This window comes from Lytechinus variegatus, chromosome 15, assembly GCF_018143015.1.
Source record: "Lytechinus variegatus isolate NC3 chromosome 15, Lvar_3.0, whole genome shotgun sequence".
NCBI lineage: Eukaryota > Metazoa > Echinodermata > Echinoidea > Temnopleuroida > Toxopneustidae > Lytechinus > Lytechinus variegatus.
The window spans coordinates 11,312,691-11,338,371 of record NC_054754.1 but is presented as its reverse complement, the minus strand read 5'-3'; the positions used below and the strand labels follow the sequence as shown (position 1 = coordinate 11,338,371).

General features: G+C 38.1%; 1 protein-coding gene across 1 annotated transcript; it reads right to left on the bottom strand.

Moving 5' to 3' along the window:
• Positions 1-261: 261 nt before the first annotated feature.
• LOC121428928 (zinc finger CCCH-type with G patch domain-containing protein-like) lies at positions 262-22,400 on the bottom strand. The gene is made up of 13 exons (XM_041625818.1): positions 22,255-22,400; positions 16,517-16,619; positions 15,088-15,230; positions 14,009-14,263; positions 12,785-12,885; positions 12,219-12,281; positions 11,605-11,765; positions 10,124-10,364; positions 7,829-7,893; positions 6,099-6,290; positions 4,314-4,426; positions 1,740-1,819; positions 262-939 (listed from the first exon to the last, which is right to left on the bottom strand). Exons 1-13 carry the CDS (start codon positions 22,300-22,302, stop codon positions 801-803), a joined length of 1,704 nt encoding a protein of 567 aa, XP_041481752.1. The 5' UTR covers positions 22,303-22,400; the 3' UTR covers positions 262-800.
• Positions 22,401-25,681: the final 3,281 nt, after the last annotated feature.

Sequence of the window (25,681 nt, the reverse complement as noted above, 5' to 3'; positions counted from 1 at the left end):
GGATGGATGAATAGAATACCATAAGATTGAATGTATAAAGATAGATGGGCTGTATAAAGATGGATGGATGGAAGGATAATGGATAGAAAGATGGACTAATCGTGGATGAATGGATTGAAATAATGGATGACTGATGAATGGCTGGATTGACAAATGGTTGGACAAACAAACTGATGGATGGATGAATAAATGAAAAAAAAATAATTATTTGGATTGATGGATGACTAGTTAAACAAGATGCAATACATCAACAAATAACATTTTCAGTAAAGACACAAATATAAAATAGCATGATCTCATAATTTAATGTTGAAAATAATCAAGTCCTTTGGAGAGAGGACCAGAGAGCTGTAAGTTTCCTACTTGCTAAGTTTATCATAATAGCAATAATAACGATCCATTTACTCATAAATAGCCTACACATACAAGGTGTATCTATTCCAGTCATCTGATTCAAACAGTCTTGTGAGTACACCAACCATTCCAGGCCAGCTGTATAGTGAGGCACTCACAATCCTGGGCAAAGCACTTTGAGTTTTGCATCATTTCGGGTACTCATCCAGCACCAAGTAGGAGAGTAATAAATCCAGATTTAGGTCTTGCAGTAGGAAGCTGAGATTTGAACCTCTGACCTCTTTATAGTTCACAGCCCAGGGAAATACCCACTAATCCACAACATCTCTATGTGCGTTATGCATGCTTCATTGATGGTCAAGCAAATGAACAAAATGAATTTCCCCAGAGTTAAACAGTCTAGAAAGAAAATGACAGTACTTTGTTGTCCAGCATCGAAGCATTGGTCAAAATATTGTTAACTTTTTGTGATCGTCCCGGCTGGTTTTCTGTCTTTCTAGTTTTCTTTGCGATGATTTCAAGGTGGCAAGATAGTCCTCTGCTCTTTGGATCTTGAGCTGTATAGCTGCACAGGATGTCTTATCCCTGAACATACAATGAAATAAACATAAAAAATGTCTTATCCCTGTACATACAAAGAAATAGAAGGTGAAAATGATTGCAGATCCATGGGAATGTGGTGATAAGTGAATATGAAACGGATGGTTCCTTTCATTGGCAGGATGGGCCATTGAACAGAAAATATCATTATTAAAATGATAAATCCATAATTTATTGTTCGAAATAGACATGAAATGAAATACTCCGAAAATTTGCTTTGCCCAATTGATCGTGGGCCTGGCAGCCGCTGTACAGCGCCAGATCGACGAGGCTCTATCCCTTTAATTGTGAACGCCAAACAGGGTAGCAGCAACTCCCATCTTTTAACGTCTTTTGGTCTGACACGGCCAGGGTTTGAACCCCCGACCTCCCAGTTGTGAGACGGACGCTCTACCAACTGAGCCAACACACCAGTTAGCTCATTTTATCATTTTATTAAACATGTGACGTCATATGTGAGCAGTTCCCCCTTATGTAATAAATTGCATAAATTCAGTTGTTTCAATGGAACATTATAACGATAATTTTTTTTTTCACACAAAGAGATGTATCTCCAACACACATGAAATTACTTCATTTTGAAGTCACAAAGTTTCCCAAATTTGTACCCCCATTATTTTTAGACTGATGTTCATCAAACCTTCACCATTTTTTTTTCAAATTTTTCTGCTCTTCTTTAAACAAAATCATTGTCCGGGTCAAATTACCCTCTAAAGATCAATCAAAGAGAAGGTGACAAAACATTAAAAAAAGCTAATCATCTTAATTAAACAATTTCTTAATACCTTTGATTTCTCACTAATGACTGTTTAAGCTGGGTGAGTCTCTTCTCAGTCGCTCTTGTTTCGTCTTGCGTTTTTAGAAGCTATATGAAGCAAAAACACACAGGGAGCAAAGTAGAGAAGCGGTAGTCAATATTTCTAATACCAAATATCTAGGGGGAATCACAAAAGGCATTAAAATGACTGGCATTATGAAGTGCCACAGTGTGAACAGTTATGGGCCCCACCTCACAAAGAGTTTTGATTGATCTGGGTCCCGTCTTACAAAGAGTTACGATTGATCCAATCAATAGTAATTTTATGGAAATCCAGTACTGTCATAATATTTTCTACAAGAATTAAAAAAATGTCCTTTGTAAACAAAAAGAAGCATGCTGAATTTTCAAGACAAGTGGAATGCCTCTGGCCGTCTCACCTGCATCACGCGGTTCAATATAGCAGCAGTGCTGACTTTGAATACTACTCTAACTCGCACAAGATGTTCAGTGATACATGGTTACTCTTATGTCCACTTTTTATGAACTAGACCAATAAACTTACAGAGATTCACCAAAAAACCCCAACATGGCCAAAGTTCATTGACCTTACATGACCTTTGACCTTGATCATGTGACCTGAAACTCAAACAGGATATTCAGTGATACTTGATTACTCTTATGTACAAGTTTCATGAATCAGATCCATAAACTTTCAAAGTTATGATGGTAATTCAACAGATACACCCAATTCGGCCAAAGTTCATTGACCTTTGACCTTGGTCATGTGACCTGAAACGTGCACAGGATGTTCAGTGATACTCGATTACTCTAATGTCCAAGTTTAATGAACTAGACCAATAAACTATCAAAGTTATGATGGTAATTCAACAGATACCCCTGATTCGGCCAAAGTTCATTGACCCTAAATGACCTTTGACCTTAATCATGAGACCTGAAACTTGCACAAAATTTTCAGTGATGCTTGATTACTATTATGTCCAAGTTTCATGAATCAGATCCATAAACTTTCGAAGTTATGATGAGAATTCAACAGATATCCCCAATTCTGCCAAAGTTCATTGACCCTAAATGACCTTTGACCTTGGTCATGTGACGTGAAACTCATGCAGGATGTTCAGTGATACTTGATTAACCTTATGTCCAAGTTTCATGAACTAGGTCCATATATTTTCTAAGTTATGATGACATTTCAAAAACTTAACCACAGGTTAAGATTTCGATGTTGATTCCTCCAACATGGTCTAAGTTCATTGACCCTAAATGACCTTTGACCTTGGTCATGTGACATGAAACTCTAATAGGATGTTCAGTAATACTTGATTAACCTTATGGCCAAGTTTCATGAACTAGGTCCATATACTTTCTAAGTTATGATGTCATTTCAAAAACTTAACCTCAGGTTAAGATTTGATGTTGACGCCGCCGCCGTCGCCGCCGCCGTCGGAAAAGCGGCGCCTATAGTCTCACTTTGCTTCGCAGGTGAGACAAAAACCATGGATGTATAAATACATCATAGTTCAAAAATATTTTGAACAAACATGCATTTTCAGATGTTGACATTCCTGGCTTTCCATAGTTGTGATCAATTGGATCAATCGCAACTCTTTGTAAGATGTAAGACGGGGTGGGTGTTTCATAAGCCGTTTTTAAGTTACGAGCAACTCTACAAACGACTAGTGATCCATTAATTGTTTATAAAGTCACTTGTAACTTACAAAAATTTGATCAAACAAAACAAATTATAAACAAACCATAATTATGAAGAACAAGAAAGAAAATTACAATCAATAGCAAGTCTTAGTATAAATTTTCATCAGCTTACTTTTCATGAAGCAGTCTGGCAAACCATGACAAATCTGTAATTTATTAAAGGACAAGTCCACCCCAACAAAAACTTGATTTGAATAAAAAGAGAAAAATTCAACAAGCATAACACTGAAAATTTCATCAAAATCGGATGTGAAATAAGAAAGTTATGGCATTTTAAAGTTTCGCTTCATTTCACAAAACAGTTACATGCACATCTCGGTCGGTATGCAAATGAGGAACTGATGACATCACTCACTCACTATTTCTTTTGTATTTTATTATATGAAATATGAAATATTTTTATTTTCTCGTCATTGTCATGTGAAATGAAGTTTCATTCCTCCCTGAACACGTGGAATTCCATTATTTCAACATTTTGTGCTTCAGGCAAGGAGGTCCTAATCGTCAAATTCGTAAAAATTGAAATATTGTATAATTCAAACAATGAAAAACAAAATAAATAGTGAGTGAGTGACATCATCGACTCACTCATTTGGATGTAACTGGCTCGTTCATATAACTATTTTGTTAAAAATAAGCGAAACTTTGAAATGTCATAACTTTCTTATTTTACATCCGATTTTGATGAAATTTTGAGCATCTTCTTGTCTGATTTTTCTCTATTGATTCAGATCAACATTTTTCTGAGGTGGACTTCCTTTAAATTCAAGAATGAAGATGTACACATTTGGACCAACATTTCTTTTGATACTGATTGCAAATTTCTTATAACGTCCGCATATAACACAGACTGAAAACCAAAACTTACCTGGACATTCAATTGTCTTGTATTAGCCTTCCTCTCTCCTTGACTCTCTTCTCTGTGCACCCGATTGGTCTTCACCAGTAATGTATTGTCTGCTAACAGTTCGTTGACCTTTACTGCAAGGTTAAAAGGTCAATAGGAAATGTACATGCATGTAAGATTAAGGTTTGGTAATTTCAACAGAGGATCTCATAAAATCAAAGGGGATACATTTACATATGGTATTCATATCATCTCAAAAAAGTAAAATAGTGATATGAGCATGATGTGTTCTGTGAATACACCAAAAACAAGAATAAGTATACTTGAAAAGATCTACAGTGAAACTCTTGTTGCAGGAAATGTGAGAACAACTGTTGCGAGTACCAAATTCTTTTCATATTTTTTCATAAGAATAGTACGGTTAAAAAGGTCAAATGCAAAAAAAAATGCACTGAAAAATTCCCTAACATTCAAAGTATAATCACCCCAATAAAAAAAATCCAACAAACTCATAATTAACCTATCAAAATTGCTTTGAAGCATTTTTTCTCACATTTTAAATCAATGCCCATGGAGGTGTTTCACAAGTGTGTTTATTATGCGTGACTAAAAATTGCATGTAACTCCCAGTTTTGTGGGTATAATAACACTTCAATCAGATCACCCAGGAGCCTTGGGAATCAAATTTTTTCAATAAACATGTACAAAAACGTAAGAATTACAAGCTGATTGTGATTTTCTATATGGTCAGCCCCCCCCCCCTCTTTTGGCTCATGTACAATGGATGCATACTTCCACACTTCCATCAATGAAATGATGTGTTAGATGTAAATATCATGAGTGCGATGGCACCTGAACATGACCTTAAGTCACCTTTGTGAAACAGTACCCAAACTTATATTAACAGGGTTCCCACAGAAATTTGAAAACAGAATTCTAGGACTTTTCCATGACTAAATTGCTGCTTTCCACGACTTGCTTTCTGGCACGGTTTCCCAAATCAGACACATTATGATGGCCTCCATAACCTCCCCGTACAGCCATCCATTCCACCCACTACCTTACTCATGACATGTACATCTACATGTATTATCATTGGTATATGGTCTGTTTCTGACCAGGGTACAGTACCATTTTCGTTTCACCAGCATCAAGATTCAAAGTTGTCTTGAACACAAACTCATGTAATTTCTTGAACTGACAGATTTCCATGAACTATTTCCAAATTTTCAGAGTATAGCATGCAGATCTTTTCACAAAATTGAACTATACACTAGATGTAAATGTCAAATTTTCCAGACATGTTGGAATTAGGATCCTGAATTCACCTTTACTACAAAACTTCCACATAAAAGTCATGGAATTCTGTTTTCAAATTTCTGGGGGAACCCTGAATTATATGAAGATGAAACACTTACATATGTCACACATGAGCCAATTATTACAAAAGAGTGACATTTAAGTTTTGCAATAGGGTGACATGAAAAAAAGTTTTGTAGAATTTTAGATGTCACAAAACTGAAAAAAATGGAAATTATGAACACCAATTATAATAGCAGAGTATGATAATTAAGTATGAGAGAACTTTGTGAGACACGACAAAACAAAAAGCTGCCATAGCCATGAGGTAAATGCAATTCCATGACTTTTCAAAAATTTTCCAATTTCCCTGACTTCTCCCTGACTTTCTAGGACCACAAATTTTTCCAGGATTTTCCATGACCATGGGAACCCTGATTAATCTATCAACATACATGTATGCCCTTGTAAAGCATTTACACTACAGTGTATGGAAAGATTACTTACTTTTCTTTGCACCGAGATGTGTATTGATAAACTCAAAGACATCTTTGGGTTTTTTTAACTTGGTCAACTTGCTGTTACCGGCACCATTTTTCTTTTTTTTCTTCTTTCCTTTGCCTCGCTTTGTCTTCTTTTTACCCACAATCCCAAGTTTTTTCATCTCTCTCAATTTCATGCAAGTGTCCAAGGACTTTCCTAAGAGAGAGAAAAAAATACAGAATAAATCGATCAAATTTTTAGGTTTGGGTATATTTTCTTTTAATGCATTTCACAAAACAATGGTATTATTGGTATATGCATAGATTAGCATTCAAGCTATAAGGTGATTATATGTTTTGTTTCACAATTTCCAAATTATGTTAGTTCATACTTCATCATCATTTAATAAAATGTCACCTTTTCAACTTTATCCAATATTAAGTTTACTATTATATATTTTTTTCCATATAATGATAATGCATCCCTTTCCTCCTCATCAAAAAAATGATACTGCCTTTAAACTCTTTAAATGATACTGCCTTTAAACAAGTGGAATGCCTCTGGCCATCTCACCTGCATCACGCGGTTCAATATAGCAGCAGTGCTGACTTTGCATACTACTCTAACTCGCACAAGATGTTCAGTGATACATGGTTACTCTTATGTCCTCTTTTTATGAACTAGACCAATAAACTTACAGAGATATGATGGTTATTCAACAAAAAACCCAACATGGCCAAAGTTCATTGACCTTACATGACCTTTGACCTTGATCATGTGACCTGAAACTCGAACAGGATATTCAGTGATACTTGATTACTCTTATGTACAAGTTTCATGAATCAGATCCATAAACTTTCAAAGTTATGATGGTAATTCAACAGATACACCCAATTCGGCTAAAGTTCATTGACCTTTGACCTTGGACATGTGACCTGAAACATGCACAGGATGTTCAGTGATACTTGATTACTCTAATGTCCAAGTTTAATGAACTAGACCAATAAACTTTCAAAGTTATGATGGTAATTCAACAGATACCCCCGATTCGGCCAAAGTTCATTGACCCTAAATGACCTTTGACCTTAATCATGAGACCTGAAACTTGCACAAAATGTTCAGTGATGCTTGATTACTATTATGTCCAAGTTTCATGAATCAGATCCATAAACTTTCAAAGTTATGATGGGAATTCAACAGATATCCCCAATTCGGCCAAAGTTCATTGACCCTAAATGACCTTTGACCTTGGTCATGTGACGTGAAACTCATGCAGGATGTTCAGTGATACTTGATTAACCTTATGTCCAAGTTTCATGAACTAGGTCCATATATTTTCTAAGTTATGATGACATTTCAAAAACTTAACCTCAGGTTAAGATTTCGATGTTGATTCCTCCAACATGGTCTAAGTTCATTGACCCTAAATGACCTTTGACCTTGGTCATGTGACATGAAACTCTAATAGGATGTTCAGTAATACTTGATTAACCTTATGGCCAAGTTTTATTAACTAGGTCCATATACTTTCTAAGTTATGATGTCATTTCAAAAACTTAACCTCAGGTTAAGATTTGATGTTGACGCCGCCGCCGCCGTCGGAAAAGCGGCGCCTATAGTCTCACTTTGCTTCGCAGGTGAGACAAAAACCTTACTGAAGCCCTTCAATTTTTCATTATAGGAATTTTCATACGAAATATATGATTTGATTTGACACACTGGTGGGCACATTCTTAGTTGAAACAAAAAATTACCTGCAGGCACAATCACAGCTTCAACTGGTTCTGTTCTCCCTTCTCCATTCTTTCCAAGACCTTTCCTGTGTATTAAAAGAAAGGGAAAACAATGAAGAGTAAAACATAAAAAAAAAAAAATTGAATACTTTTAGAAAGCTACCATTGCACAGGTATAAAAGGGTTCAAAGATCATTTTTGACAGGCTTTTTATGATTTTATATCTCTAGGAGCTACTTAACAAACTGAATTACATTAAGGCTGCGTTTATGCGACCTCAACCCAGAATCATGATTTGAATCACGATTTGAATCATGATTCAAAACAGCAACATGAATCACGATCCGACAGAATCAGTGTTTATACGACCATCTTTCTAACGCTGTTTCTCCCTGAATTCGGGCCGATCCAGTGCGCATCACAGTGGGCAGTTTGACCCAGGAAGCATAGGTCAACATTTTCGCGCGTGTTTCTAAATTCACGTCGGCTGCTAGATTTTTGCTGCCGCCAGAGCTAATGGCGATCGTTTGTGCAAGTGCAACGTTTACTCGGCTTCCGAAAAATAAATCTTTTACTTCCAGAATTCTGTGTATTGTACCTCGTATAGTTTTTGTTTACTTGTATTCAATTTCTGTGAATCCCGGTAAGGGATGCTTGTGCTATCAGGCTGAGCCCAAAGCACAAGCAGAGCCCTGAGTTCGTCATTAGTCCAAATGGAACTTGAAGACATGAATGATGAAAACAATGAACTATACAAATGACGCTACAGTACAACCCCGGGGGTACAATACACAGAATGATAATTCCTATTAAATGCACGTGACAATTGGCATATACCGGTACTAGTACACTGGCAGTACTGCTACACGAAAATTAACCTGCACGAAACACAGCGCGCGCCTTTGAGTCGAACCCGGAAGAAGCACGACACAATGACGTCATAGAATCATGATTCAAATCACGATATCGTTTATACGACCTTTTTCGTTCGTGATTCTACAGAAATGTCTTTCAAAACGCTCCTTTTTCCGTGTTTCATGTTTGTGATTTGAAAGACGTTTATTTCCACTTTCGACCAAACGCAATCGTGATTCTGCAGAATCGTGATTTGAATCATGATTCTAGGGTAAAAAAGTGTTGAATAAACGCACCCTTAAAAAAAAAAAATTCCTTTGGATGATTTCATGAAGTGTGTAGTCTTCATCTTCAGTAATTTCATATGAACTGTGACTTTTATCTGGGAAATAACAGTGGAGCAAGTGCAAATTTGCACCCTCTCGAACATATCTATATGTATCATATAGATATGCAAGTGCCCCATATTGCTCCGCTAGATATGCCACTGTACTTACCCCCCCCCCCCATTGCTCCCCTAGATATGCCACTGTACTTACCCCCCCATCGCTCCCCTAGATATGTCACTGTACTTACCCCCCCATTGCTCCCCTAGATATGCCACTGTACTTATCCCCCCCATTGCTCCGCTAGATATGCCACTGTACTTACCCCCCACCCCACCATTGCTCCCCTAGATATGCCACTGTACTTTTCCCCCCATTGCTCCCCTAGATATGCCACTGTACTTACCCCCCCCCACCATTGCTCCCCTAGATATGCCACTGTACTTACCCCCCCCCCCCATTGCTCCCCTAGATATGCCACTGTACTTATCCCCCCATTGCTCCCCTAGATATGCCACTGTACTTACCCCCCACCATTGCTCTCCTAGATATGCCACTGTACTTACCCCCCCCATTGCTCACCTAGATATGTCACTGTAATTACCCCTCGCCCCCATTGCTCCCCTAGATATGCCACTGTACTTACCCCCCCCCCCCATTGCTCCCCTAGATATGCCACTGTACTTACCTCCCCCCCCATTGCTCCCCTAGATATGACACTGTATTTACCCCCCTATTGCTCCCCTAGATATGCCACTGTATTTACCCCCCATTGCTCCCCTAGATAAGCCACTGTACTTACCCTCCCCCCTCCCTTGCTCCCCTAGATATGCCACTGTACTTACCCCCCCTCCCTTGCTCCCCTAGATATGCCACTGTACTTACCCCCCCCCATTGCTCCCCTAGATATGCCACTGTACTTACCCCCCCCCCATTGCTCCCCTAGATATGCCACTGTACTTACCCTCCCCCTCTCTTGCTCCCCTAGATATGCCACTGTACTTACCCCCCACCCCACCATTGCTCCCCTAGATATGCCACTGTACTTACCCTCCCCCCTCTCTTGCTCCCCTAGATATGCCACTGTACTTACCCCCCCCCCCCATTGCTCCCCTAGATATGCCACTGTACTTACCCTATCTCATAGCCCATCATAGCCATGAGCTTTGATGCAATTCCCCTGGTATGTGTCTCCCATTCTCCAAGCTTACAAGATGGACCCGAAGGTTTCCACAGAATGTCTGGTACCTCATCCTCCTCCTCATTGTCCCCAAGACGATTCATACTCGCTGATGTTGATGGCATGTCGCCATCGCTGTCCATGCTCTGGTTGTCGTCTTCCTCTTCCTCCTCCTCATCGTAAGTTGTCTGCGATCCTATAAACATGCATTAAAAGACAAGAGCTAACCATTGTTCTTCTTGTTCAGAAATAACGTACATTACATAAGAACGACAAGCCACAATACTACTCATATTTTGTATATGCATGTACTGCTGAAAAAACTCTTTTTCTCTTTCAAATGAAATAAAAACCTACAGTATAAAAACCAATCTACAGTATTGGGAAACATATCCAAAAGAGACAGCTTTTGTACAAATAGGCATTTTCTGTTCAAAAGTTCCAATACTTATAAATTATATGATATAAATCCTACATCAAATTTAGACAATGTCAAAAATTTTCATTAAGCTCATCTTTATGATAAAAACAGAGTTCTGCACAGACACAAATCATTAGAAAAAATCATTAATATCTAAGCTTTATGACTATTACAAATTCATATGAAATCCTTAATTTTGCTACATGTAATATGAAAAATACCCTCAATAAATGTTTTTTAATTGATATTTACAAAATAACATGCAAATTGCTCTGGCTTTCTTAAACTCTTACTGCTGATAAAAAATACAAAAGAGAGAAAACCTGTTCCTTTCTATTTCCTGCATTTTCCTATCAATATGAATCCTGACTGAGACAGGAAGATAGTCATGCTAATGTCTTCAGTGGGAGATTGCTTCAAGCATGCCTAACAAAGAACTGATATATAAAACACAGCTGGGCCATCTGACATGAAAGGAGCGATCAACTGAATTTAAAGGTATGAACTTTGATGTTGTAAAACCTTAATGCAAGTATTAAGGCCTGGTGGGTGTTTTATAAATCTGTTCATAAAGTTACGAATGACTTTAAGCACGACTGGAACATGTTCTTTAATAGGTCATAACCAATTACATATGGATATCACATAGTACAAAAAAGGATCACCAGTCGTGCGTAAAATCATTCGTATCTTACGAACGGCTTCATGAAACACCCACCTGGTCCTACTGCACTTGCGGATGCAGAGAGGATGTAAAATGGAAAAGAATCTTGCCGTCCGTTGGAAAATGTTATGCATCTGTTGTGTACTCTTTGCATACGTGTTTCATATGCTCTATATCAAGCATCCGTCCACTGTGATTTCATTGTTCTGTACATTGTCTGGAGCGGATGAAAACAGATGGAGCCAACCTGAAATTTTGCTTGTCCACTGTATCCGTTATGAATACGTTTCGTGTCCGTCGGCCAGTGGGACCAGGCCTTTTATTTAGGTGGATTCAAATGTATTGACTTACCGATTGGTAACACATTTTCAGCACCTACTGTGATTGAGTCTCCATAGGATTCAAAGCAAACAGTGACATGTTTGGTGTCCTTGTCAATGTCAATGATACTGGCGGGATACCATATATCGTCACTGTACTTGGCAAGACACCTGCCCTCTATTGACAGCTGGCTGAAAGGAAAGATACAAATTTGATTGGGGTTAGATTTATTACAGGCATGTAAAGAGACACAATTATGAACACAGAACTGGAGAATTGATGTCCCAAATGCAGTGAAAAAAAAAGAAGATGCAAAAGATTAAGATGGCAACCTCAGAAGAGAGGAGATGCATAACAAGGGAAAAGACATGCCATGGGACACATAAAAAAAAAGAAATCAAAGACAGAGAGAATGAGAGCGGAAAGGGAATTTTAGAAGGGTGAAAAGAAATCATGGAGGAAGGGAGAGAAAGAAAGGAAAGATTTTTTTAGGGTGGTTCACAATACATGTGTGTGTGAAGAGAGGCATGCAAGTTTTCATTGGCCTACAATATTGATAGACATTTACAGATTTTATCCTTTTCATTTCTAATTATTTCTGCTGACATAATTTAAAACAACGATGAGTTCCAGGAGAAACCTACCTGAGATCTATTTCTTGGAATGCTTGAAGTTCAGATGCATTGACAATATAACCATGAGAAAACCTAAAGTCAGAAATACAAATGAAACGCAATATGAACAAGAATGGCAAAACCCAACCCCAACTCGACACACTGAAATTCACCTTCCAAACAAAGAAATTCAATTCATCACCATTATATCTATAATACTTGTTGTCACAGAGAGGGATAGACTTGCATTCAAACCAAAATGTCCGAGATCCTGAGCAAGGACGCAAGGGTGCTAGGGTGACCAGACATTCCTATGGGCTTTATTAGGGTTGGGGTTGAAAAAGGGTTTTATGTTATGGTAGGGTATTGTGTTAAATCCAGGGTTCAAGTTGGTCATTCCATTAGGGTGTGGAATTTACAGCGGGGCAATTGTCGAAGAAGCAAATGTCATGGAACCGCTACTAGATGGTTGAGAAAATGAATTTGAACATTTCCTGAAATTTCCCAAAGCGATTAATTATAGCCAACATAAAGTACATCAGTGAAAATAAAAAAATCTATTAAAAGTAAATCAATAGATTCTTCTTTCAACGTACTTGCAATCCTCTTCAGAGAAGCGACATTCTCCTTTAAAGTAGTATGGACAGGGTTTCATCGAGGCATTTGTAGGGTTGCAGAACAGAACACGCAACTTGATCTGTCAAGAAGTATAAGAAAGAATGAAAGACAAGTGTATGTCACAAATGTAACTTGATGAGATTCTGGAGCATGTAAATTTTCCTTTTTTTAATTTTCTTTTATTGACAGCATGATGTGGTGCTCATTTATCAGAGGTATCAATAACACAATTTTCAATTCAAATATCTGCAATCAATAGGTGACATAAATATATGCTACATACAATGTATCATTACAGATAAAGAGCCCTGAGCCCTGTTAAATAAGTTACAATTATGGCATTATGCAATGGTAACTAGCATGGAATTCTTGATCTTGATTGGCTCTTCATCAGTGTTACCATGGTAGTTAGGTGGCAAAGTAACCCTAATAGTAACTTTTGTGCAATGGGGCACTAAAAGAATTTTAAAGGTCAAGTCCACCTCAGAAAAATGTTGATTTGAATCAATAGAGAAAAGTCAGACAAGCGCAATGCTGAAGATTTCATCCAAATCGGATGTAAAATAAGAAAGTTTTGACATTTCAAAATTTCGCTTATTTTCAACAAAATAGTCATATGAACGAGCCAGTTACATCCAAATGAGAGAGTCGATGTCACTCACTCATTATTTCTTTTATTTACATGTATTGTTTGTATAGGACCTCCTTGCCTGAAGCACAAAATGTTAAAATAATGGAATTCCACGTGTTCACGGAGGAATGAAACTTCATTTCACATGACAATAATGTGAAAATCAAAATATTTCATATTTCAAACAATAAACAACAAAAGAAATAGTGAGTGAGTGACATAATCGACTCTCTCATTTGGATGTAACTGGCTCGTTCCTATAACTATATAAGCAAAACTTTAAAATGTCATAACTTTCTTCTTTTACATCCTATTTCTATGAAATTTTCAGTGTTATGCTTGTTGAATTTTTCTCTTTTTATTCAAATCAAGTTTTTGTTGGGGTGGACTTGTCCTTTAATAACAATGATTGCATCCTCTTGTACTAGGAAGTCCTGTTTAAATGTTCTATTAAAAATGCAATAGTTCAACTTTTACACTGTACTTTTGAAATATTCAATGCTAAAATGCATACCATTCTGAGGAATGAATCAGTTACGGTACAAAAAAAAATGATTGAAATAATATGTACCTCATCATCACCCGGAGAAGATGGCTCTACGGAGAGAACCACCGCATTGTGTCTCTGGTATGCACCCCAGTCTGGTTTGTACAGAATGCTGCACTTGGTTCCCGAGATATCTTCATACTCATTCATATCCTGATTCTCACCCTCTCCTTCCCCATCATCATCATCATCATCATCATCGTCATCTTCTTTGTATGGTGTCTGATTAGTTCTGACCGGTAAACTGGACGATGAGGTACTTGTTGCTGCAATTTCTGCCTAGATTGAAAAAGGAATTTATTTTCAGGAATGTGAAATGCTACGTACTATAGACTGCAGGTTACATTGTGGGCAATGCGGAAATTTACATTTACACAGGGGCTCTACTTTTTACACCCTTTCTACAGGACAACCAGTCAAATGTTTGTTATCATAAACTTATTACTACAAACACCGGAAATGCACAGTCACACACAAATCAGGCTTTGGGCATCCTTTTAAGTTGAGTAACTTAGAACACACATCTTTGGTTCATCAGTTTTTGCTCCGTTTCTCTTCATTTACAAATATGCTTTGTACTGAACTCACTTGGAAAATCCTGGGGGCTTGTTTGTTAGTCTTGATATACACCTTTGAGATTTTGTTATTGACAGAAAATAAACTAGCCTATTAGATAATTTCAATTGTACAAAGAAAATAAAGCGTTTTTAGAGGAACGATACCTGCTTCACGACTTGGTAAAATAACTATTGCGGTATGAATGTATTAGGTACTAAATTATCATCATTCAAGTTGGTCTACATGACTGCACTGCTCAGAAATTTGAATTATGGGTAATAAACCTGGCCAAATATGAATAGTTCGGGACTTGAGGTGGAGCTATTAAAGCTGCTGGCTCATATGTCCTTTAAATAGGCTATTTCCCCTGGGAAAAAAATCCTAAGGAAAAATGAACCTCCGCCCAGCAAACCTTGTGTATCACTTTTTTGTGTTTTATGCTGAAACCAAGTAAACTCATCTTAGATGTATCTGTACGTACTATATATATTTGATTCTAAGAAAATATGACAAATCAGTATAATTTTCTTCAAACAATATTTAACCTGAAAAGCTGCAAACTCTTCATCCATGTCAAGTGGACCGGCCTCGTTGGCGTCATTGTTTGTCTTTTCCTCAGCTTGTGGAGGGCCTGTGATGTCATCAATATAACTCAATAGATTGCTCTTCCTCAGAGAAAGGAGACTCCCTGGGGAAGAATAAAAAAAAAACATAATTATCATAGATTAAAATAATTTATCATGTCAGGAGATAAAGGGAATCCAGCCTTGGTCATAAAAAAAAATGTTGTGTAGGAAAGGAGAAAAATAACTAAAACAGAATGGTGAAAGTGTGAAAGAAATCTGACAAGTAATAACTTAAAAGTTATGGCTGCTTTAAAATTGAGATCCCTTATTATGTTGATTTCAAATTGGCAACTGGGTAAGTAAATTATGATAAGGGAAAAGGACATCTTTCCCATGTGCCATGTACTTTATTATCAGGGATTTGTGGTTGCTCCCAAGTACCCATTCCCCCTAGGGCAGTAATTTAAATGTAACCTAGGTAGTTTGTTTTATGTCCTCGTGAAAGTAAAATATAATTTGAAGAAAAACTCCTGAAATAGAAATGACATTTTAGCCATTTTATGTATTGGAGTACATGGAAGGGTAGTCCTTGCCTTTCATCATCACATTTGTGGCTAACTTGAAGTCTCCATGGGTATAGTCATTACCAATATTAACAACTTTTAAAATTCATAACTTTCTTATTGATTGTCCGATTTTGTTCAAACTATCACCTATTAACTTGTCTGATTTATCTTTTTTCTCAAGAACAAGATCTAAATTTGGGTTGGATTCACCTTTAACTTTACTTAAAAATGCAAAATTAACAGGACTAGAGATGAAGAAAACATCAATGCATGTTCTCTTGGCCTTTTTTGACAAACATTTTTTGTGTTGATAAAATGCATAATTTTGTAAACTCCAAAGTTAACCAACTAGGTATAGCACACTTTGTACAAAGCTGTCAAATATGTCACAACAAGATTCAGGCCACAAATAAAATTTCCTGAAGTGCATCAGAGAACCACGAAATGTTTAATGTCGATAATTTAAAAAAATATCACAATGCTTACATATCCCAAATAGACCTAATTGCAAACTGAAACATTTTAATTCAAGACTTGCATAATTGTCACCCTCTGTCACAATAAAGGCCTCACAAAATAGAGCCAAGATCCCAGAGTATTGGGGGTTACAATGAGGGCAGGCACATTACTGCAAACCCTAAAAAGCATAAATTGTGTACTATATCTGACTCTGAATTTTTGATAGATGGTATAATGACATATAATGTAATTATATATTTAGAAAATAGAAAAAAGTGAGATTTCATGTTAAACCCCTACCCTTGGTTTTTGACCTTTTTACACTGAAAACCTAATGTAACATTTTGGTTGTTTGGAGTGGAGGATTTAATTCAGTCATTCACCTTGGGTTAGCTCAATGATATCCTTCAAATCTTGCTGGAGTTGACGGAGAGCATCCACATCCTCACTGCTTCCACTTTCCAAGACACTTTCTATTTGCTTCAGCTGGACATTAGACAAAAGAAAAGGTAATCTCACATTTGACTAAAATACTTCCATCATTTCAGGGGGCTTTGTGGGAAACTTTGTCATCAAAGTAAATTTTAGGTAGAAAACAATTATAGGGCCACTCAGGGGGGCCAACTTATTACCAGCACATGCAAGTTTTATGCACACATGATAAACAAGGACATGTGTCATAATATGAACTGCAAAGGAGCTAGATTCCCAATGACAGAACATGTCATATATTTGGTAAGAATCATATTAATTTTCTGTGTACATGTAGGTTTACAGTATAAAAATATGATTTCACCCACCCTTGTTTTGGGTACATGTGTGTCTTGCGCTCATGATGTTCACATACAAGAGAAAAGCAACGCATCCAGGCCATGCCATGGGTAGGGCACGCAGCAGCATGACCATACTGAATAAAGAGTTAGATATTTTGTTATAGTAAAAGTTATTACACCTGTGGATGTCATTACTTTGTGGGGACATCCCTTCGCGATTCCGACGCTTAGTATTGGCAATAAGCGCTACTACACACCCCTTTCCTCTGCCATCCCTGACGCATCTTTGGACAATTACCCAAGTGTGCAGGATCTGGAATGCTCAGATATCCCATTTAGGGAGCTTTTCACCTGGGGCCCATCTTACAAAGAGTTGCGATTGATCCTATCAATCGCAATTGTACAACGCCTACGTAGCTTGTTGTACGCGATCAAATGGGAGGCTGAATGTCACACATTCGTACCGTTGCACACAAGACGTACCATCCAAATTGTACCGTCAAAAATGTACCATTGCACGGCTTTAGGAGGTGACGTCACAATGCGCTTTCATTGATAAGGTAACAATGCGCGTACAGCCCGTTGGCTAAATGCGCAATGCTGTCCAAGATCATGGGCGCTTGTGGGCCCGGCTTGTGGGATTTTGCTTTTCGCTTTCAATACTTTTGCTCCCTTTTCATAGATTACTGGAGGGAAAAACTCTTGTTTTTTTCATATTTCGCTAGATTCTGAGGCGTTGTACAACACAAATAGCGAATATTCTTATTCGTGCAATGGTGCGAGATTTTGCATTCGGTGAAAGAAACGTTCAATTCAACTCGGCTAACGCCTCGTTGAATAGAGCATCTTTCTTTCACCTCATGCGAAATCTTGCACCATCGCACTCATGCCTATTTGCTATTTGTATACTATGGAAAGCCAGCAAAGTCAACATATAAAATGCATGTTTGTTCAAAAGATTTTCTAGATATGAATGTATATCCATGAATTCATTCATTTCATGACAATATGGTGTGTTCTCCTTTGTTTACAAAGGACATTTTGCACATTTCCTGTAGAAAAAATTATGGCACTGATGGATTTCCATAGAGTTACGATTGATTGGATCAATCGTAACTCTTTGTAAGACGGGGCCCAGGTTTACACCAATAACATTCCAGACGGCCTACAATTTGGATTTCTTAAAGGGTACTCCTGTACACTGACATCCCTCTCTTTGGAGTTCCTTGAAAATCATCTCTCTCAATTATCGAACTTATTTAGCTCTATTGGTAGCTGAAAGAGCCTTCGATACCATCTGGTTCAGGAGGTTGTATTACAAGCTAGGTTCATTCAATCTTGATCCATGCATCCTGAATATACTGGAGTCAATGTATCATGGTCTGGAAAGCAAGAGCTTTCTGGAAAGGGAAGATCAGCAATCAGATACCTGTCACTCAAGGCGTAAGACAAGGGGCATCCTCTCACCAACTGTGTACACTGTGTTTGTTGATGGCCTAATTTAAGTCATACGGGAGAAGGAACTTGGCTGTACCATCTGGGTGGCCGCATCTATGGTATCATAGTACTGCCGGCTGACGATGTTGCACTCATTTCCAACTCAATGGCTTCAACAGATGCTAGAGACTACACACAGAGCAAAAAATTTCGCCCTTTTCACCACATTTACACAGCCAAAAGTGGTCATGGTTTTGAGGCAAAAATTAAAAGTTCAACGCATTTCTGACATATTTCTGATCCTGTTATCCAAATTTAATGATTTTGGTTAGTGTGAGCTCGCATGTGTTATCACGCCCTCCCAGTCGATTGACTGTCCAGATTTAGATGTGCTTTTTTTACATCGAATTTACACTCTAAGGATTTATCAACTACAAGACCAATTTCACAACGTGAGAGGGCAGCAGATGGTCGCCATGCTGCGGTGGGCGAATCAACTTTTATAGTACACAAGTCAATAGGGTATTTGGTACATTCGTTCAATTTTTTTTATTTTGGACCAATTGAGCAGATTTCTTGTAAGATTCACAATGAGCATTAATCGGACAAATTCAGGTGGCAGCTGTGCTGCGTTCAATTACCACAACAATTGGAGAAAGCTTCAGATTTGGAAGCAAAGTGAATGTGAAATTCACTCGCCTTGGACTCATGAAGCCTGTTTGTGTGTGAAGCCATACTCCCTGCATAGGTTTCCAGGCCGTGATGAAGGAATGCGTCGCCAGTGGCCCTCTCTTCCCCTTCCTCCTTTCTCCTTCCTCTCTGTTTTATTCTCTTGCCTTGTTCCCTCTTTTGGATACTTATAGCCTGCATAAAATGTGGTGGTGGTGGGTTTTTTTGTGGGGGGGAGGGAGGGGGATTTATTTGATCATGCTTAGATGGAAATATCAGTCCCTCTCTCTATCTCTATCTCTATCTCACACTATCCCTCTCTCTCTCTCTCCCTCTCACTATCCCTTGTCTGTATTACACTATCCCTCTCTCTCCCTCTCTCACACACTCTCTCGCTAGCCCCCCCCCCCCCTCTCTCTCTCTCACTAGCCCCCCCCCCCCCCCTTTCTCACTATTCCCCTCTCCCCTCTCACTATCCCCCCTTTCTCACTATTCCCCTCTCCCTATCCCCTCCTCTCACACATACTCTCTCCCCCCTCTCCCCTCTCTCATCCTCTCCCTCTCTCTCACTCTATGTCTCGTTCACTCTCCCGCTACTCTAACACAATTTACTAGCAACAAGAAGTGAGCTCCCTGATGAAAACCAACAGCGATTCTTGGTCATCATCAACTCACTTTTACTGACAAAACTAAGGGAAAAGTAGCCAAAGTGCAAAAATTCACCATACCTTCATCGGTCAGATATGGCTATTGTCTTACATCGTCTACCCATGTGTCCATGCTTTATTTTATGATTTATGATGAAGTTAATGACACAATATCAGAGCTTATCTGTCATCTTCCATTGAATTTGTACACAGAGCCAATTGCGGTCAGCGCACTTGCCCACCGCAGCAATGGCGTCGCCGATAGAGGGCCAAATACATAAACGGCCGTGAAATTGGTCTATAAGGATTTATCAACTACAAGATTTCAATTTATAATTTATAATCAATGAAAAAATTAAAAGATTTACCCGGTATATTAAAAGGTATAAAAATGGTACTTTACCGATGTTTTCTTGCAACTTGGACGCCTGAATCACCCCTAAAATAGCAGCCAAAATTACAAACGCATGGAGAGTGCATCGACAACTTACGAATGTGATATCGATATTGCTTTCGATATTAATTATAATGCGATCTGCTCCACATGCGAGCTAAACCGCTACGATCACAGGTAGCAGACAACATTTGATATATTGAGACATTAACGATAATGACGTCATTCAAGATGGCAACTTGCTAGAAAAACCGTCAGCTCAGGTGAAAATGTCTTAGATGAAATTGAAAGGTTTCTGGATCATCCCATGGACCTACCAGCAGGTCCATGATCATCCAGAGGATTTTTATCAATAACTCCGGTCCAAGGTACGCAATTACTTATATTTCCCTGATAATGGAAACCATGATGATGAAACTGTAAATTTTGCTTAAAAAACAGTTTTAAATCGCGACCTATAAGGCTATAAAACGTTAGCTCTGTTAAATTGTTATACGTTGGCTGTACGTACGGGCCTCCAACCAAGCTCTTCATGTATTGGTGAGAGGAGCCAACGTAGTTAAGCGGAACAAACAAAAAAAAATACAGAGACTGAACTTTTGGTCTAGGCTACTAGGCCTACTAGACTGTCTAGAGAACATTAAAAAAAGGCAGTGTATACAGCCACACGCGTGTGTCTTTACCATCCAGCCACACGCGTGTGGTTTATCCAGGGGCGCGTTGCAGAAAGAGTTGCGTTTAAACGCAAGTCAAAAAATCAATCGCAAGTCCAAAATGCGCGCTGTTGATTGGTTGAAAATCAAGCTGCGCCTAATATTTTAGAGTTGCGATTGATTGCAACTCTTTCTGCAACGGGCCCCAGAACACCTATCTGTGGATACCGCCACACGCCGCCAGTAATAACAGTAAAACACGTACCGGTATGTAGGTCTGACCGTCTATATCACGATCAAAATAACCTCATTTCTTCATTTAATTCTTACATTCTAAACCCCTTTGATTTCTTTAAATCGTTTCAATTTCATTCTCACCGTCTTCTTTCCTTGCTTTTCTTGTCTTGTTACAAAAGGCCGCCTGTTAAATAGCAAATTTCCACACTTTTTCTACTTGTGTCGATTCTCTACTGACTCTAGGCTACATGTATGTGCGCGTACGTACGAAACCCAAACTGTGTATGTCTACTACTGCGCTGCGCTAACGCTGTATGGGTCTGCCACCGCGAAGGAAGCCATAAATAATTTATTATATTGATATAAAATATTTATGATCACAAAATAAATTTTAATATTTGTTAAATAAGATTTTTTATCTCTAAATTGTTCGTTAAGACGGCATTGCTTTCCGGAAGTACGTCATACATAAGCGGTTCAAGGGTCGACGCTATTGTATTTCCGTTGTTTACATGTGGAACGAGAGGTCTACGCGGCATCAGTTAGGTAAGAAATCTTCATTTTTTTACATTTTTAAAGTAGTATTTAAAACCTTCCTACGCATTAGGCGTAGGAAGGTGTAAGAATTAATAAAATTAACAAATTTCTAGTTAGTTCGGTTTAAAAAGATGGATTTTTGGGGAAATCCATCTTTGTTTTGGTCGTTCGCTGAAGGCGTTATGGAGAGTGTCAAGACGTCAATGATGAAAGAATGTAAGACATATCTAAAAAAATCATCATCATTGCGTCCTCAAGACTAGGTCAGACCTACATACCGGTACGTGTTTTACTGTTATTACTGGCGGCGTGTGGCGGTATCCACAGATAGGTGTTCTGGATATAACCACACGCGTGTGGCTGGATGGTAAAGACACACGCGTGTGGCTGTATACACTGCCTTAAAAAAAAATCAAAATCATTGATCAAACAGATTTCGAGAAAACTTAGCGACAAACGTTGGCGCTAAAAATAAATAAGTAGGCGAAATAAAGAAAATCTGACAAAATCAAAAAGGTGCTCTGTCAGAGACAGACCACCTAAAAAAAAAAATGTTAGCCGACTACGACTCGAGAAATTGACAGTGCAGTCATCATCTCCCCCGGACCTCCACTTTCATTCCCCGGACACCAGCGGGAGCGATTTGCTTTCGCTGACAATCTTGACTTGAGACCCCAACCGAGCCAGACCCGTTCTCTGTCTCACTAAGTCTAAATTCAGAATGCAAGGGGAAATCTGTGTTTTCTTACGAAAGTTGCGATGAGGAATTAATACCTGTGTCTTGTATGCATCTATTGTCGCTTCCAATGATTCCTCATCCATTCCTGAATCGTTGTTCTTTGCCTGTTTTTACGAGCGTTTAACGTTAGATGTCAAAATCGCGATCCAAGATCGACCAAGGCGGCCACTTCTGTTCCTATGATTATGAAACGCAAAATGTAGCGAATGAAACTCGAGATGCAGGCCTAATAACCCCAAAAAAGATCAAAAATGATAAAAATAAAGATTAATAGAAGTTAACGTGCACATTTTATTAGTGAAGAAATTATCGTATTAAAAGGTATATGGGATTGCCACTGGAAAGAAATAATATTATCAATTGAACGATGAATTTTGAAAAGATGAAGGTACAATAAATAAAATCCATATGAATTTGTTGAGAAAATGACATTTCCTTGATTTTGTTTTTAATTCAAGATACATGGGAAGCAGCTCGTATATGACATCACATGCAATAAAAAATGATTATCTAATAATTATTTTAAACCTTTGATACATTTTCCTCAAACATTCATTTTTATATTATTTTTCCTGACTATTATAATTTTGATAGTTTTTTTTTAATTTTTTATATAACAGTTTCTAGTAGCTATAGCCCTGTACGATCGAAATAATGTCCATTCATATTGTAAAGATGATAGGGACACACATTTTTTCAATATTAACTTCTTTTCTTCTTCTTCTGTGTTGAATTCCTCCATTCACCGGAGAACTGCAAGCCTTTGGTTGCAGAACAGAAAGGTAAAATAAAATAATGAGCTATTAGTCACTGTTTGCAGCAGCCGATCAACAATGCGCTGTCTTGAGAACAGTGTATAGGCCCTATCAGCAAACACAAATTGGAGAGTAACTGGATGAAAGTCAGGAAACTGATACGAGACATTGCCAATGACACCAAGGAGGACCGTTGATTTGATTTGATTTATTTATTTCCGTTTCACAGTAATATAATGAACATAACAATAATATAATAAACATAACAAAACAAGGTCGAAAATACTACGAAATATAATATGTATATATAAATAATCATAAATTTAAAGAACACAATTGAGTAAATAAATTTATCAGAAATGACATTTGTATTTGAAAGTAAAACGGAGGGCCTATATGAAGTCTGGTTCTTGCAAGATAGGTGTCTGTATTTGAACAGCTTGAGAACACTTAAATGGCATCCTTTGGAGAATGTTTCAGATTATTTCTCAGATGGGTATAGGCTATGCATTCACTAACAAAGCCAGTGGAAGACAGTTTCCGCAGGTGCATGGCAAGCAGGACAACTTGGGTCGGAAACTAGTCTGGAGATCTTGCACAGTCGACTTTGGGTGAGATAGGTGCTGGTAAGAAGCTAATCTTTCATACTGAAGGCTATGTGCAAATGATAGGGAAGCACCAAGTCAATATCATGGAACAGAAGAAGGGATAACTTAAGGGAGGTTTCTTCGGAGAGGGATGCAAGGGCCTTACTTTCTACTGCATTAATTTGCTACTCTTTTCTTCCATGTCAGATACGAGCAACCTTGCTGCAGGAGATCCAGTCATGAGATGGAAGTTGTACTTCTCTAGAAGAACCTTGAGGGTTTTAGGAATAGTAGGCTCCTGGCAGACAACACTCGAAAAGATCATGTGCTCAATTCTGTCCTGAGGAAGGGAGATAATCTTTCCCAGAAGACGCAGATGTAGGAGATTAATTATTGAGTCAGATAGAAGGGGAATCCCTGTATGCAGAGGAACAGCCTCCTGTGCAGTTGTCCTTGGAAGACCAATTACTTTTTGAAAAGGTGGCGTGGCCATTTATATTTTTTGATGAGCAATAATTTATTGTCATTATCTGAATCTTGAAAATTAAAAAAAAAAAAAAGATGTTCCGCCGGCGTGGAGGTGGGGGGGGGGGGGGTGGTCACTTTACTGTCACCTGGCCCCGCCCCAACCCAGTCCAGTATACGTAGGCCTATACAGTGCGTCCCAGAAAAAACGAAACCGAGATTTAGTGATGATCTATCATAACTTAATCATAAATAAAATAGACAAATGACCTACCAACGTAAAGCTTAGAATCTCCTCTTTCATCTGGTACTACTGACATTATTCCTCATCCACGCATGGGTGAGCAAAAACAATTCAAAGAAAGGATGCCAAAAACTAATTTGGCGGGGGGGTATCTAAATTTCAAAAAGAAAGTCACATGACTAAAAAGTTCAATATTTGCTCTTTTATTTGATACCTTAATCACAAAAAATGGTCAAGAAGTAAAAAAGTTATGATCCCTCGAAACAATGCTTGTATTTCCATAATTTCAGTAAATAAACGTATTTTCACCAGTTTCCCACAGAAGCTATCGCACGGTAACAAAAAAGTTGATGCATGGCTGATCGTCAACAAAACGGAGCATCGAGTAAGTTTGAACGCTAGCCTGTAAAACCTCTTCATTTTAAAAAATTATTGAAATTCAAGCCTTATTTCAAATGACCAGAACTTTGTTATTCCTTGACCATTTTCTGTAATTGAGGTATCAAATTAAAGAGCAGATATTTAACTTTTAACAATGTGGTTTTCTTTTTAAAACCCAGTACGGCCCGCCAAGTGACTTTTTGGAATCCCCTTTTCAAATTGTTTTGCTCACTCATGCGTGAATGAGAAATAATTCAAGTAATTCCAGATGAAAGAGGAGATTCTAAGCTTTAAAATGGTAGGTCATTTGTCTATTGTATTTGTGATTAAGTTATGATAAATCATCGATAAATCTCGGTTTCGTTTTTTGTGGGACGCACTGTATAATGCAGGATTAGAAATCATAATGCGCAAGATTATTGTTTTTTATCAATATCTTTTATAGTTTGCTTCAGAGAGATAATACTTGTCAGTAGCTGAAAGCTAGGCTATCGACTATTTCATCCCTGCCATTGTTGCAATATTAATGTGAGAAATTGAAACACATTATTTTGAGTGAACAATTAATATATTGAGGCCAATGAAGGAATATAAAAAAGGCCCGTATACAGAAATGAAATTTTGTTATTATTTCATCCCCTCCATAAAGTTCGAAACCCTAGGGGGTTTTTAAACCTAGTAAACTGGGCAGCTATAAGTACCAGAGCCAACCGCGTAGACAGGATTTTATTTTGGAGGGGGCGGTAAATGCACGCGAAGCGTGCCAACACTTACAGAGCGCGCGAAGCGCGCTCCCTACTAGGGGTGGGTGCAGGGAGGGAGAGTTTCCCCCTCCCGCGCGAAGCGCGAAGCTTTTAGCGTTTCATAAATTAAAATGAAAAGGAGCTGTTTCTCTTGTCTGTAGTACCTCCAATTCGGTTGACTATATTTCGATTTTGAACCTTGTTTTCAAATGATTGTGAATGCACAAAAGAGGTATACAATGGAGGAAATTAAAATGATAATAAATCCGCGCGAAGCGCGGAAGCTA